The sequence below is a fragment of the Nycticebus coucang genome, chromosome 13 (genome assembly GCF_027406575.1).
Source record: "Nycticebus coucang isolate mNycCou1 chromosome 13, mNycCou1.pri, whole genome shotgun sequence".
Classification (NCBI taxonomy): Eukaryota; Metazoa; Chordata; class Mammalia; order Primates; family Lorisidae; genus Nycticebus; species Nycticebus coucang.
Window position 1 is genome coordinate 93,100,724 of NC_069792.1, and position 16,786 is coordinate 93,117,509.

The following is a 16,786-nucleotide window of genomic DNA, read 5'->3' on the forward strand; positions in this document are numbered from 1 at the left end:
CTATGACATCACTCCTTACTCCATCTGAGTGTTTGCTTTTCTATGCCATCACTCCTTACTCCATCTGAGTGTTAGCTTTGCTATGACATCACTCCTTACTCCATCTGAGTGTTTGCTTTTCTATGCCATCACTCCTTACTCCATCTAAATGTTTGCTTTGCTATGACATCACTCCTTACTCCATCTGAGTGTTAGCTTTGCTATGACATCACTCCTTACTCCATCTGAGTGTTAGCTTTGCTATGACATCACTCCTTACTCCATCTGAATGTTTGCTTTGCTATGACATCACTCCTTACTCCATCTGAATGTTTGCTTTGCTATGACATCTCTCCTTACTCCATCTGAATGTTAGCTTTGCTATGACATCACTCCTTACTCCATCTGAATGTTAGCTTTGCTATGACATCACTCCTTACTCCATCTGAGTGTTTGCTTTGCTATGCCATCACTCCTTACTCCATCTGAGTGTTAGCTTTGCTATGCCATCACTCCTTACTCCATCTGAATGTTAGCTTTGCTATGCCATCACTCCTTACTCCATCTGAGTGTTTGCTTTGCTATGCCATCACTCCTTACTCCATCTGAGTGTTTGCTTTGCTATGCCATCACTCCTTACTCCATCTGAATGTTTGCTTTGCTATGACATCACTCTTTACTCCATCTGAATGTTTGCTTTGCTATGACATCACTCCTTACTCCATCTGAATGTTTGCTTTGCTATGCCATCACTCCTTACTCCATCTGAGTGTTTGCTTTGCTATGCCATCGCTGCTTGACTCCATCTGAGTGGCTGTTGTGTGTCCTGTCATTGTGCTGGAAGCTGCAAAGATGAGCATGGATCAATTACCCCCAGAAGCTTACAGGCCAGAGTAGCATTTCTAATCTCATGTCCATTAGCTCTGCACTGTCTTAATAAATATTTTGTGGTAAATGGGGTTACGTATTTCCTTAAGTTTGGTAATAGTGAATGCTTTATCCCCATCTTGTTGACACTACCAAGAAGTCTTTCAATATTATTCTAGCTTATTTGACTATAGGACCCCTTTTTTTGTGCCACACCTGTCACTGTCTCAAGGAAGATAAATGCTCTACAGTACCCAGTTTGGGAACATGAACAGAGCCAATTATGATGTGATGAGAGCTGTGAGAATAGCAAGGACGGGGAAGTAGGGAAGTATTCACACAGGCAGTTCCATGTTAAACTAAGTCTTGAACCACATGTATACAAAGGAAGGGAAGGGCATTTTAGGGCATTCTGTTTTGTACAAGAGCAAGAATGTATGGTGAAAGTCCAGTGTCATTAGGCCAACGTGAGATTGACCATCCAGGAAGAAGATACTTCAGGGAACGAGTCAGGGCCCTTGCAATATATTAAAAATCTTGAATAGCATGATTGATTTACAAAGCAGGTGGTAACTAGTTCCTAAATTTCAAAGTTTTGTAATGTCCATTGGACTTTATATTTAAGTTGGTCTTCCAGAGGGAAAGCAAAGAGTTCAAATTTATCAAAAACTGGCAAGAATATAAGACACTAAACTGTTACAGCTGAATCACCTAGCATGTGCTATTATTGAATTCTAAATGGCACTTAAATCAGACTTTTAAAAAAATTTGAGTCATCCGTGAACATTTTAATAGGCACATTAGGAATGATGAAACAAAATTCCTTGTAAAAAGTTTCAAGTTAATTCATTTCTATTTTGGAATTAATTGTAGGAGAATTGTCACACAGGAACACAGAACAATGAAATATTTTACATTTTTTACTCTAAGATTTCACTGAGTTTTACTGTCGTTGATGGTTATTACAAAATACTGGAAAATAAAAAAAAAAAGTAATCTTATGCCAGGCAGAGACAAATGTATATATTGGTATATTTGTATTTCTTTCTAGACAAAATCTACATTTTCCTATTTCTACAAAAATACTGCTTACTTTTTTACATTTTCTACTTTGTAAGTTCTTTGTAAACATTATATTTAAAGACTATGTAATATTCCACTCAGTGAATATATTCATATAGCTCTAGGCATACTTTAGTTTTCCAGCCACATTTTTACGTGGCTTCTTTTTTTTTTATTATTATAGACAATGCTTTGTGTATGTAGTTCCAGAATTGGAATTATTGGGTCAAAAAGTAGGAAAAGGTTTAAAAATATGGTTGTTAGTGCATGATACTACATTACTTCCCCAAATAGTGTCATTATTTATATTTCTACAGACAGTGTGTCAAGGGGTTTATTTCCTCCAATTGTGAGAATAGTCATTTAAAAAAGACAACTTTGTTTGATAGTTTAAAAATATGAATTATTGTTTTGCTCATGGTTTATTTAAGGTAGGCAATATTTCAGTTAAATCTTCCTACTTAACCCTTTTCACAAACAAATATATAAGAAGTTTTTTTGTTGATATGAAATATTTTTTATTTTTGAGGTATCCATCACGAATTGAAAAAATCGACTATGAGGAGGGCAAGATGTTGGTCCATTTTGAGCGCTGGAGTCATCGTTATGACGAGTGGATTTACTGGGATAGTAATAGATTGCGACCCCTGGAGAGACCTGCCCTGAGGAAGGAAGGGCTAAAAGATGAGGAAGAGTTCTTTGTACGCAGCAGGCTTTTTAAATTTGTTAATTGGGTAGATATGTGATGATATATTTTAAAAGTATTCTTTGAATTTTACCAAAGCCTGTTTTTGTTAAGGAAATGCTTATTATACATGGAATTGATCTAAAATGTTGTTTGAAATAGGATTTTAAAGCTGGAGAAGAAGTTCTGGCTCGTTGGACAGACTGTCGCTATTACCCTGCCAAGATTGAAGCAATTAACAAAGAAGGTATGTGTGTGACATGATGTGAGATTTAAAATGGGATTAATAGTAAAATTTTACTGTTTTAATTTTAATTAGTATGTAAAATTATTACTTATAACTCTTACTTCTCTTTGTTTTATATGTCACTGAATGAATTTCTTACTGATACTCTTTTCTGGAAGCATTTAATTTGTTATAAAAATATAGAAGAAAATGGTACATGCTTTACTGCCAAAAGAGACTGTTTAAATTAGTAAAGATAAATAGTTAAAATTTTTCAACTTTCAATTCCCAGTCTGATATTATATTAAATATATTTTGTTTTTACTTCTCTGTTTCCAGTTTGTGGCTAAGTTATTGTAGATTAATGAACATCTCAACTAGAGTGTGAGGGAAGGTTAAAAATATAGGGGAATTCAAATTAGTTCAACTCACAAGTGAAATACATACTGTATTTTCTGAAGAAAGGGTAGGAACTTTATTAATATTGGGGTTTCCTTTATTGTGTCTCTCTTGCTTCCCCTGTCATTAATTTCTATAGATAATTGAGTTAATTTTCCTAATAGCCTTTTGTGGACATTTGTTAGAATATTAGATGCTGATAAAAAGTTACTTAAGTGATCAAAAATGTTGAAAATAACAGAAACTACATATGTGAGTTTAGCATAAGATTGGCAAATCTTTTGCCAGATAATGAATTTGAAAAATAGAACTCAGAGAATGCTTAATTTGGAAAGGCCTGAGAACTCATATTTAAATTATTTAGTAAACTTAAATATTGTATTTTTTAAATTTGTCATTAAACAAATTTGTGAGATATTTACAAGTACAGTTTTCAAATCAGTAATACATTAGTCTCCTATCACAACTATTGCTTAAACTTGACCACTTATAATAGTCCTGCTTTATCCACAGGGGATACATTTTAAGACCTTAGTGGATGCACCAAACCCTATTATATTCTATGTCTTTTCCTATACTGTACATACTTATGTATAAGAAAGTTTAATTTATAAATTAGGCACAGTAAGAGGTTAACAACAATAAAAATTAGAACAATTATAAAAATATACTGCATGAAAAAGTTATGTGAATCCTTCTCTCCCTTCTTTTTCTTTCACTATCAGAATACCTTATTGCATTTTGCTTACCCATTTTTGGACCACAGTTGATTACAACCATGGAAAGCAAAACTGCAAATAGGGGTATCTATTATATTCATTGTTTATACTGAAGAAACAAACATTAAGTGACAGTTTCTTGGCAAGAAGGCCATTTAGTCTGTGTAAAGGGGTCACTTCTTTTAAGTTGCTAAAGTTTGCTAAAGAAGTGATAAAAAGGCTTTTCTGGCAGAAGAAATATACAGGGAAAAGATAGAAGCAGAGAGGCATGCCTTGCCATTTATTTGAATTAGTATATGAAGTGTCTTATAATCTTGCTAAAGAATTTAAATTTTATTTTGAGGCTGTGGAAACCATGGAAGAGATTAAGGCTGAGGATTTAAACGAAGAGCAAACTTGATAGAAAATATGAGGTAAAGAGAAGATAGAAGAGGAAAATGTTTATTATAAAAACGGATATAATAAGGAATGTTAGTTGTGAAATGGTAAATCATAGTAGTCTAGGAATCATGGTGTAACTTTACAAATACCTTAATCCAGTCTGTTGTTTTAATGAAGAAATCATGACTGTGGCTATGATTTTATTACCTCTAGTTACCCTGTCATAGAAAGAACTGAAAGTCATCTTGGTTATTAGGTGTGGAAGTTATTTTTCCTTTTCTTGTGGAGCCCATGTCTTGCACTGCACGTTCTCTTCCATAGAGCTGTGTTATGGAGTTTACATTCCTGAGTGTCATTACTTTGGTCCCTGAGTGTCTAGCCCAGAGCTTAACATAAACAGTCAATAACAATTTGAGGAAAGAAAGGAAGAAGTAATGAATCTGTTCTGGTTCATAGTAGGATTCACCCACAGCAAAACTAAACAAAATTAAACAATGCTCTCCAATTAATAGTTTCTTTAAGTGCAGAGAGCTTTGGGACCTTCCTTCAATGCTTAAAGTTCCCTGAGTATGTGCATATGCAAGTACATATTCAATAAATACCTAGGAACAAATCCACCCTCATTCTTCATTCTCTGTACTGACAAGTATTTAATATAGAAAATTAAACTTGCATTGGTGGAAGAGTAATGATATTGATTGTGATCCTTGCCATTTCACAAATAGTCTCAGTGAACCCTTAGGGAACTGTTGGCAGATGTTTGGCTTTTAAAAATCTTCACTAGAGGTATTAATTTTGTAATTTCTATATGCCCCAAATGATAGATGAACCTACAGCCTCTAAAAAGGAAAAAAAAAAAAAAAAAAAAAAGGCAAAGGAAGACCTCAATTCCGTGTAAAACCAGAGCAAAACCAACAAATGTGCACATTTAAGTATTTGTGATATGGCTTATAGATGTGAAGAAAAAGGGTTAATCAGGTGTATTGGAATGATGGAGTGAGCAGGGAAATTTTCATCTTGGCAAGGTCCTTGAAGAATGAATTGGACTTAGACGTAAGGAAAGGAGGAAGGTATAACAACACAGGAAACGGTGTGAGCGTAGGCAGGGAGTGGTGAAGGCCTGGATGGCCTGGTGTGCAATCTGGGCTTGTCTGGAATGCTGTGTTGAAGAAGAGGACGGACAGCTGCAGGAATGATGGTGTTGCCGGGTGTGCTTTTCCGGTGTCTTTATATCCTTCTAATGCCTTTGTTTGCTTGCTGTTCACTGATCAGTTCTCATAACTTGAGTTTAGATCTTTGTATCTGATATTCAGCGTTATGCTAATTATAGAAAAATTTGAAACCAAGTGGTGGTGTTCAAATTACAATAGAAGAAAAGTCTTTGCACTTGTATGCCATAGGCCTTGGCACCACATCAGAAGCCATCAATAACAATTACCACATTTCTTCTTTGTACTTCTTTTGTAAAGGCCAAGTATCTATTTACTTAAAATGACACATTGTCCTCATTTGGGAAATAATAGAAAAAAATTTGTCTAGGAAATGCTAGAAAAATGTTTGAATTTTTATAAGTAAAAAACACACATAATTTATGTATTTTATAATAGCACTGATTTATATTGACTTGAAAGCATGGGGTCTATAACAGAAAGTGAATATACTTCATAGCAGCCAACAAATAGAATCTTGAGTCCTTCAAAGAATGAGTTACTAGAAAGGCTTTGGTGGCTAAATGAGACTGGGACTGTTGGTTGTGGCTGTGCTACTACAGAACTGAATTTCATTGGATGTACCATTTAGCCTTTCTGGAGTTTGGTGTCCTGAGTTGCCTATGAAAACTTTTACCCAGATGACTGTAAAGTATTTTCCAGCTTAAAAGTCTGGGCATCTATAATTCTTATTTGCCACTTGGTTACTGTTGCTAAAGGAACAAGCCTTTCCTGGGAAGATGGTCTTTTCCATTTATCAGATTATTCTCTGTGTTACTTATTTTGAAAGAAACATTCAAAGAGTGCAAAAGATAATTCCTATGGAAATATGATTTTGTCAGATGTGTTATACATCTGAACATTTATTACAAAATAAATTATAGAATCTCCAAGTAAATATTCAATTATATGTGCAACTAACTTATCAAGACTTAGTTTGTGTACTTTTTAAGGAACAGAGAATGTAAACTTCGTAGGAGTCCTTAAAAGAGGTGTGTTTGCAGTTATTGCAATCCAAAGTATTTATTTATATCAGGTCACTCATGGTGGCGCCTGTGGCTCAAGGAGTAGGGCGCTGGCCCCATACACCCAGGGTGGCGTTTTCAAACCTGACCCTACATCAGGTCACTCCTCATTGGTGTGAGTTTGATTATATTTTCTAATGATTCTGACTTGCTCCTATTTCAGGAACATTTACAGTTCAGTTTTATGATGGAGTGATTCGTTGTTTAAAAAGAATGCACATTAAAGCCATGCCCGAGGATGCTAAGGGGCAGGTAAGAGTGTTCAGTATTCCTAGCTGCTCAATGAGATATCTTCTTGAATGGTGTCTGATCAAAATAAATATGTATGTAATTTTTTAAAAGTGAACTAATTGTAGGGTTATGTGCTGATAGCCCCAAATAGCAGCAAGAAAAAGAAGCTTAGAATGTAAAATAAATTATACACTTGATTTTGCTTCTTTGGTTTTAGACCTGCTAAAGTTATAGGTCACTAGTTTCTGTTCCAGGTGAAATCCCAGCATCCACTAAGCTGGTGTTGTCCTATCGACCCAGCTGGATCGTGTAACCAGTCTATGGGAAGTGAGGTAAGTGCCTTTTTTTTTTTTTAAATTTTGTTTCATTTTCCTGGTATATAATATCATTTAGAAAGGTAGTAGTTACATAAAATTTTACATTGAGTGTCTTATCTTCTTCTTTCCTTCTACAAATTATAGTTATTCATCTTTCTTTAAAAGGCGCTTACCTGACACTCTGTAGGCTGTTGTAGGTAGGGCTGTCTGAGTTGTGCGATGGGAGCAGTGTATTAGATGCTTTGTCACTGCTCAAAGCAAGAATGAATGGTAAGCACTTGAAGGACAATCTGGGATGGAGTAAAAAGCACAATTCATTTGTTGACTGTGTTTCCTGAAATACTGGAAAGAAAAGGTACCATTAGAAATTTAAAATATTTCCTTTATGTTCTGCTGTTATTTGGGATTTTCAGCACCTGGACCTACAATTAATTTTAAGAACTTGAAAATAGTCTATAAAAATGTCAAACGTGGAAATATGCTGCATGTTTATTCCATACTGTTTAAGTGTGTTGAAATCACTTAGTCAGTTTCAGTCAAATGTAAACATTTAATGATCTAGAAATGTATATACCACTACATTTGAAAAAATTATTCCTGAAGACATCTTCTGGTTTTCAAAAATTTAGTTACGATGTGATCAGCTAGCAGAGCTCCCCCCCATTAACATGTAAATGTAATTTAAAAGGAAAATGGTTTTGATCAGGAAATTACTTTGTATCTTCCCACATGTATGCATAAATAAAATGTACTTTTAAACATTTAGTGGTGTGATTTTTTTTTTGGTTACTATATAAAAAGATGGATTCCTATTTAAACAAGTGTCAAAATTTTTTTTTCTTTAAAACTTATTATTTTTTTATTCTGGTTATTTAGATATTCATCAAATGGTATTAATATTATTGCCTGAGAAATTTCTTTTCTTCCCAGTGGCACATTGAGCTGATTTGGTTTGTGGTAATACCATAAGTTATAAAAATTAAATTTATTGGGTGTTTTAGATGTTTCTTTTTAATAAGCATTTTAATGACACCTTGATGTATGTTGACATTAAAATCAGTGCTAAGATATAAAACTACTGAAAGAATATTTGGATAGTCATATATTTTAATTTTTAATTTTTTCACAATTCATAATTATAAGCACATTAACCATATTTTTAGAACTATTTTTAATAAACCACCTCTATTTTATGACTTTTTCTTTTTTTAAAGTTTTTCACTTGTTTGCATCTAGGAAATATGCTAACTCAGATGTTTTTTGTGCAAGCCTAAAAGAATTCTATCTTGGATATTTTCCTGTGGATTCTTGAGTATTTGGAGAATTCCTTTATTAAGTTTTAAAGTATTTTTTTGTTAAAGTAGCCAAGAATAATGCATTAAATAAATGCATTGTGGAAATGCTCTTCCCTAAACACTGTATAAAAGGTGACATTAATAAAAGTTATATATATATATGCATGTAAACCTCCAGATTAATTTACATTCTTATGCCAAAATTCAAGTCCTAATGCTATCATTTCTGACTTAGAAAGAGTTGGTTAGTACTAGTAAACCTGACCTTGCATTCAGAGGTTAGCTGGAGCACCTTAAAGAGCTTCTGATAGCACAGTGGATGCAGCGTGAGCCGTAGTCTTTACACTGTATCCGTAGATGCTTTCCTCACTGGGAAAGAAGGTAGTGGTGTAATGTGTTGATTGCCCAAAGTAAGAGTCCCCTCTTTCCCTGCCTATGTACCACTTTTTCTCTTTGATGCAATTTTGAGTGGAGGCGTGGTGTTGATGCAGAAATAGCTGTAAAACTGACATATTTGATAGAATGAGGATTGATTCCTTCATCAGATTGCTTATTGTTACTTGTGATATTCCATTCTAGTAAAAGCAGCAGTAACTACAGGGAGAGGGATCAAGCCTCTGTATTTTTTAATGTGGAGGCTTGTAACAGGACACATACTTGCTTTATCTCTCCTATTTTTTTTCTTCCTGGGAGTTTAATGATAACAAAATTTACATTGTAACTCAGTAGTGTGAAAGGTTGGCTCATAAGCTCCTTTACTGTTTATAAAACATTTGGCATACACTGTTTTATTAGATGCTCCTAGAAAATCCTTTAGTGTAGGTATAGCTGCTATTTTCTATTTCACAGTTGGAGAATTCAGAACTTAGAGAACTGAGTGAATGACTTAAAATTTTACTCAACTCTTCTGTGCAAAGTGATTCTTTGAACTCAGATCTTCTGATTTCAAGCAGTGACCTTTTTAGTACAATACTCTTTTATTATGTTGTCTACAGAGACTGGAAGTTTGCAATTATTACTTATAATTTGTAGAAATATACTTCAGTTATTTTTGACAATGTTAAAAATGCAAAAGCAGACACAGAATAAAACTTAAAACTTAAAGGTACAAGAGCAAAATATGGAAGAATCACACCCTTGCAATGATTGCCATGACTAACAGGTCATAAAATTAAGAAGAAAAGATGTAATATGATTCTTTTTCTAGTTTTCTCGTTATTGAATGTAGAAGTCAACTTGGAATGGACATTACCCTGACATTTTCCAGCATTTCTCTAACAACTAAGAATTTTCTTCACAATGTGGAACCCAGAATTAAATGCTGTACTCTCAATAAGTATGCACACATATGCGCTCTATTGCATGTAACACTTTGCTTCACTTGTCTTGTTGTTCTTACTCTTGTTTCTCTTTTCATTTTGTTGATTGCTGTTTCACAATTTTATTTATTTTTTTATTTTCTATTGCTGGTGCTTTCTTTTCTTACTAATTGTTAGTGTCAAGGTTCAGCTTAGCCATAATGCTTTTGGCTCCCTGTGTTGCTCCTTGAACCTTCCGTCTTTCTTTCCTATTCCTGTGCACTTTGAATTCCATGCCCTTGTTTATTGTTTTTCCTTTTGCTTGGAGTGGCTATTTTCTCCTTTTCCACTGCCCATTTCCCTAGCAAATTTCTCCTTACCTTAAGTGTTCAACTCATCTGTCATTTTCCCCGAATGCCAGTCTTTCTTTGCAGTTAAAATGAATCTTTTCTTTTCTGCTGTTCTCCCATATTATTTTGTTTATTCCTCTGTTTTGTGTCATGTCGTCTTATATAACAGTCAAATGTGTTTACCTGTGAATTTCTTATGGGGAAGACCAGTCATTTATCAGTTGAATGCTTAGCCTGGTTCCTGGCATATGTAGCAGGGTATTGGGTAGAAAACTTGTGATTGAATGCATAGGGGCAGTCACATGTTTTCAGTTAGGGGGACAGAAATAGGTATATAGTTTTTTTTTTTTTTTTTGTTTTTTTTAACGGTTTATTCTCACTGTATATTTTCAAGGCTGAAAAGCCATCAACCTATATTTCTTATTATTTAATTTTGTTACTCTATATTACTTAAATTTGTTAATGCAAATCATAAATTCATTTGATGTCATGAAATTGCTTTTGGTTGCTTGGAATATGTATTTAATGTGTGATGCATTTGAGATGAATCCAAATTGGTGGTCTGTTTGCCAGATCTTAGTGGACCAGGGGAGGATTAACTTTGTAAAGTTTTAAAAAATCTGATTGTAAAAATTAAAATGTTTGTACCACTTTACACTTCTTTACACGTTTCTGCAATTTTTCAATAAGCATCTTAAAAATAGTAAAATTTATTCAGCAATAAACTAAAAAGTTAGCACAGGGAAAATTAATATTCACACCTCCGAAAAATGCTAACAAACACAGATTTAGGGAGTTGTATAGGGAGAGAAATTAATCTGGAGTTTGACAGTGTGTGCTTTATCTTGGTCGAGTCAACATAGCTTTTTCTTCTTCAGTGATTTTAAGCTTTTGTGATAAATTGCTATGCAAACTTTAAAAGCTTTAAAAAAATACTAAAATCATACCTTCCTTGATGTCTATGAAATTGACTATAATTTGAGTGACACATTCTTCCTAATAATAGTAAATCTGGTCCGTGGGAGTACATTTTTTTTAATCTTTGTAGAATTATAGTATAGTATTTTTCTCTTCTTTCATGGTGCCTTGTATTGTGAAAAAAGAAAAATAATGCAGCATTTACACCTTAAAATACTGGAATAGAATGCCACGTAGTATTCCATATTTGCCATAGGTTCCTTCTGTTAGTTTAGATTTTATTCTTGTGAAAATATTTCCAAGAAATACTTGTTATTGAGTATTTTCCTATTTTATGGAATATTATACAAACCAGCTAACCTATTAGATTATTAAATTTGGCAATCTACATGTTGGCGAACTATCACGTAAATATAGTTAGCTTGATACTTGTGAGTAGCTTTGACAATTTGCTACTTATTTTTATTCATTAGTGTAATTACATTTTAATTAATTTTTAATACTTGTTTTGTGTTTTTCCTTTGGAGGATTGGATAGCTTTAGTCAAAGCAGCTGCTGCAGCTGCAGCCAAGAATAAAACAGGGAATAAACCTCGAACCAGCGCCAACAGCAATAAAGATAAAGATGAGAGAAAATGGTTTAAAGTACCTTCAAAGAAGGAAGAAACTGCAACTTGTGTAGCCACACCAGAAATTGAGAAGAAGGAAGATCTGCCTACATCTAGTGAAACATTTGGTACTAAATACGTTCTTATGTTCGTTTCTTATAAGCCTGATAAACTCATGTAGTGAATGAGTCAAATCCCTTGGCTGCCTATAATTTTGAACAACTCTTAGGCTTTTTCCCCCAGCATAATGTGAAGCCTAACTTTTTTAGAATCGTACAGATGGATTGGAAAAATCATAAAGATGAGTGGTTGATAGTGAATGCTCTTAATATTCTGGAATAGATGAACAAATTGAGGTTTTGATTTGTAACTTGGTAGTAGATTTTTGTTTGAAGATTTTTGCTTTATGTTTTCTCTACAATCTTTTAAATGTTTCTGCATATATTTTAATATGTAATATGGAAAAAGCAGTGAAGTCATTCCCTTCCTGCTTTTCTTAAGGAATAACTCAGCTAGACATGGTGGCTCATGCCTATAATCCTAGCACTCAAGGGAAGACTGAGACAGAGGATCATTTGAGCTCAGGAAGAGCAAGACCTCATCTCTTCTAAAAATAGAAAAATTAGCCAGGCGTGCTTTTGCATGCCTAGAGTCCCCGCTACTCGGGAGACTTAGGCAAGAGGATTACTTGAGCCCAGGAATTTGAGGTTGCAGCGAGCTGTGATGATGCCTCTGTGGGTCTAGCCGGGGCACCAGAGCAAGACTCAGTCTCCAAAACAAAGCAACCTCCCCGAGACCAAAAATCACCCTGCTTAGTAGTCCCTTATTTCTAATATGTTGGTCTGAAGGGGACTGTGTTTTTAAAAGTTCTGTATCAAGCACTAGATTTTGAAATAATGTGCAGAGCATTTTTACTATTTTGTTGTTTTTAAAATGTCATGTGTTTTAATTTTGGATTCTAGATGAACTCTCATATATGTGTTCTGTTAAAAGTAGGACTTCATGTAGAGAACGTTCCAAAGATGGTCTTTCCACAGCCAGAGAGCACGTTATCAAACAAGAGGAAAAATAATCAAGGCAACTCATTTCAGGCAAAGAGAGCTCGACTTAACAAGATTACTGGTAAACAACAATGATTCTTTTTGGGGGCATGGAGGGTTTGGTTTTAGAGTAGTTTATTTTTAATAAAGTAAAATAAAGTAGTTTGTTTCGTTCAGTGTCATGAACTGGTTAATAAGAAAGATAGCTAACTACTTATGGGTTCTTTCAACACTGTCAGCTTTTTCTGTTGTAAAACATGAAAAATACCACATATTTTCTACCTACCTCACAGGGTTGTTGTGAGGATTATTGATAAGGTCAAATGCTACAAAATTCTGTAGATTTTAAATCACCTTGGTGGTAGTAATAGTTTTCTATAACAATTGATTTATCTCCTTCTGTCAACCTGTGGTGACATAATTTCTGAGATTCTAAATATTTTTATATAAACATTCTTATACTTGGCCAGGCTTATTTAAGATTGGTACTGTATATTGTTGGAAAGATGAACATCTGACTTAAATTTATCTCCTGAATCTGTTATTCTTGATGTAAAAGCACTTTTATAAGTTCTTTTAAAAAAAAAAAAAAATTTCACCCTTCAGGTTGATCTCTAGAATCTGGCCTTGTTTTCATTTGCTTTCTTATAATTTAGAAAGGAGCAGTGCTAGGATGATGGAAAATACTGAAGCTTATATGCCGGTTAGTGTTCATAGCAGAGGGGATTGAAGCCTTAGAACCGGGCCAGTCATGCTGGTCCCTGTCACTTCCAAGGCTTATTCAGCCTACCAATTCAGGTCAATAAAAGAAATTATTAATGTATTTTATTTTTCTGAGTATATGTGAAAAGGGGAGCTAAGATAGTTTCTAATTTAGTCATCACATATGCTTATTATAAGAATGAGACGGTTTTAGCACCTTTGGCCTAATAAAGCTATGTAAATCTTTGTTGGCGGCATTCATTTAAATAATTTGAAGCTTGGTTTCATTGTCAGATCTAGAAATGTTATATTAAACATTTTTACCATTTTCTGAAGAGGGGAAGTCCATGGAAAGATGACTCTGAAGTTGAGAGTTTTTTTCAAACCACTGTTTTATCATAGTGTTCATCTAAGTGATTGTAATTGGTTTCAACAGGTGAAAATATGCAGTCTCTTCTCATTTGTTTATATTATTCTCATACCTTTCTGTATATTTTACCCAGGACAGGAAATATTTCCAATTAATTTATACTTTACACCTCTTCTCTAGAAGCTATTAGCCTTGGAGAAAGCTGAAATATTCTCTAAATGATTGTTCTCATGGCAACTTGAGACTTTAGTTTTCCATGGAACGCATGGAACCCAGTGCAGTGTGCTGGGTAGAAAATGGAATAGTAGTTCTATCTCCTGTGATGCAGATTGAGACAGCATTATTGGAGGAGTCGAGATCAAAGAAGATGAAGATGGTGATACTGACATGTCAACTTACCAGCACCATGTCTGTTCCCTCGGATAACTCGGTTTTGGTTTCAGTCATTACACTCTTACGTACGCCGTACTGGATGTTCTCTCTCATCATTAAAGAGTAAGAAAAGAAACAAGGAGAAAAAGAGCTGAGTCAACAAAGATGCATTATCTCTGCCTGGTCTTGAAAAGACAGTAGTGGGGGAAAAGAGAACCACACAGCTTGTGCCTCAAGCTGTAATAGTGGTTATTTAGCAGTACACTGTGCTTTCTCTGGAGGAATTTTCTCTTTGCCTTGGGAACCTCAAATGAATAAGTGATGGTTTGGCAGCAGTAGGAAAGCATCAGATTTTATGAATGTGAAACCATTATGATCCCTTGTATTTACTCAGAAGATTTAAATGTATGAAAGTCCTTTAAATAGTTCATCTCTCTTCATCTCTTTCTGATCTCATGTTGCAGCTGCCATGTGGAAAGACAATAGATAAAATAAGATTGTCTTCAATGGTTGAAACTCAGGCTTGCTTCTGTACAGTAAATTTCATTTGTAATTTATAAAAAGAAATTAGAAATAATATAAAAGAGCTATGTTGTTATGGAATTGTAGTGTATTTTAAATTTATCAAGCTCATCTCTGTGTGTCTTTTTGCCCTGTTACTATGGAGAAGAATGGGGCGGGGATCATGGCAGTCTGCTCTGCTGTATTTCCCTCTACTCCATTTTTTAATTTTTTAAAATAGTTCTAGCTAAAATAAGTGGGCGAGCCACTGGATCATTTTAACTCATGTATTCAGCATTCTTTTTTTTTTTTTTTATTGTTGGGGATTCATTGAGGGTACAATAAGCTAGGTTACATTGATTGCAATTGTTAGGTAAAGTCCCTCTTGCAATCATGTCTTGCCCCCACCTGATTTCTATATAGAGGATTATATAAAGATGACTTTTTTGTTAAGTGAGTGTAGTTGCACGGTATATATGTGTCTATATATGTGTACCTATATGTTTATTTATACATATTTTCTTCCTGGATCTTATTGATATCATCATATGCTTTATGCATACTAGCTTAAAATAAACAGTTTTACACAGAAAATCAGGAGTCCATGCTTTTGTGATAGAGTTACAAGCAAACTCAATTTGAGTAGATTTAAAAATAGAAATTGTCTAGGGAGTAAAAGAAGAAACATCAGGAGTTGGTGCCCGGTCTGTTTCTAGTAATTTCTGAAAGTTCAGCCAGCTTAGATATTTTTCAGTGCAGCTTAGAGAATTTTTAAAATTTTAAAAATCCTGAGGTTTGAATTGACAAGTAATGTTGTTTTTAATATCAAGAATATTTGATTCTTGGTCTCAGCAAAAAGAATATATTTTGAAATACCTGGCTGAAAAATGGACCAAGAATTTAACCATTTGTTCTTCCTTTGCTCCCCTTTGCCATTCCAGGGAGCTCAATCCTCTTTTCTACTCACTACTTCTAATTGGCAGGGGGAGACCAACTGTGTGTTTTATAGCTGACATAGAATGTTGTCAACTTATGACTCTTGGAAATTTGGTATTTTTCTATCTAATATTTAACTAATTTCTTGAAGTTTCATAATGCATTCTTACAGGATAATCATATCTCATATATGTGTGTATTTATATATATATTCATTCTTCTAGAGGAGGGTCTGTTAGTAATATGTTGACAGTATTTGCTGATAACTAAAATTAATTTCATTTGTTATCTATTTTATTCCAAGTCATTCTTCTCATTTTCTGTGGATATTGCATTTCTTTCTGTTAAGATAACAGATTTTGGACTGTTTTATCTTAAGGCAGAAGTAGTCGGTCATCTCACCAAGTACTTATTTTATTATTTCTTCCTTTTTGTTTATACTTAATAACTCTTTTGTAAGTTGGTATGCATATAAAGCATAAACTTTATTAGTCATACTCAGGCTTTTGTATGTACCTAAGTGTTATATTTCTTAATCTGATTTTAAGAGGTTGTTCTTAAATTCCCCATTACTTTCTGTGAACACATTACAAAGCTTTATTTTTCCTTCTCAAACCATTAAATGGGAATGGCTCTTAATTACGTCTGTAATATCCTGAAATAAATTCATAGGTTTTGGATTATTTTGTTTCCTTTAAAACTTGTGGTGCTTTATTTTTAGTATTATAGTTTGCAGCCTATTCCATCTATTGATGACTATTAAAATGTTTCCATCACCCATATGAAAGAAAACCGAAGATGTAATTATTTATTATATTGAATAGAAGATATTTGTCTTGTTGGAATAACCCTTAGAAATAGAAACTTTATTCAGCTCCCTACCAAACAAAAACTTCCCTACTTCCCTAATTAATTTTATTTCAACAGTTCATTAATTCTTAAGAATATTATCTGGGGAAGAAAAACCTAGTGAATGTGGTTTTAATTGTTAAAGATTTCATACTACATCTTTTTCAGGCATGTAAAAATATGGTTAGAAGATAACTAAGATGGAATTTATGATTTAAAATTATTTATATAAAATTGTTAGCATATTTTTCTTTTTCCGTTTAAGTCTACACTTGGTAAGGTGTAAGACTGGAACAAACTATGCAGATTTTTATCTCAAAGCAAATTAAACTAAATAACATTTTAACATCAAACATTGGTGTTTTACACTCAGGTGCATTTTTTTATTTTAAATTACAATCCAAGCGATAGTTGCTCAGCTTTCCAATAAAGGAAAGGTACCTTTTGTG

General features: G+C 33.8%; 1 protein-coding gene across 11 annotated transcripts in view; it reads left to right on the top strand.

Annotated features, from left to right (window-relative positions):
- PHF20L1 (PHD finger protein 20 like 1) overlaps nucleotides 1-16,786 on the top strand; it is a 77,402-nt gene that overhangs the window by 17,128 nt on the left and 43,488 nt on the right. For 4 of the 11 annotated variants that reach the window (XM_053558251.1, XM_053558255.1, XM_053558252.1 and 1 more), the window contains exons 3-8: nucleotides 2,438-2,609; nucleotides 2,756-2,840; nucleotides 6,715-6,803; nucleotides 7,025-7,114; nucleotides 11,488-11,695; nucleotides 12,561-12,689. In XM_053558251.1, coding sequence (XP_053414226.1) covers nucleotides 2,438-2,609; nucleotides 2,756-2,840; nucleotides 6,715-6,803; nucleotides 7,025-7,114; nucleotides 11,488-11,695; nucleotides 12,561-12,689 — 773 coding nt within the window. The remainder of the gene's footprint in view (nucleotides 1-2,437; nucleotides 2,610-2,755; nucleotides 2,841-6,714; nucleotides 6,804-7,024; nucleotides 7,115-11,487; nucleotides 11,696-12,560; nucleotides 12,690-16,786) is intronic. The other 7 variants (XM_053558258.1, XM_053558259.1, XM_053558261.1 and 4 more) reach the window with 5 other exon arrangements.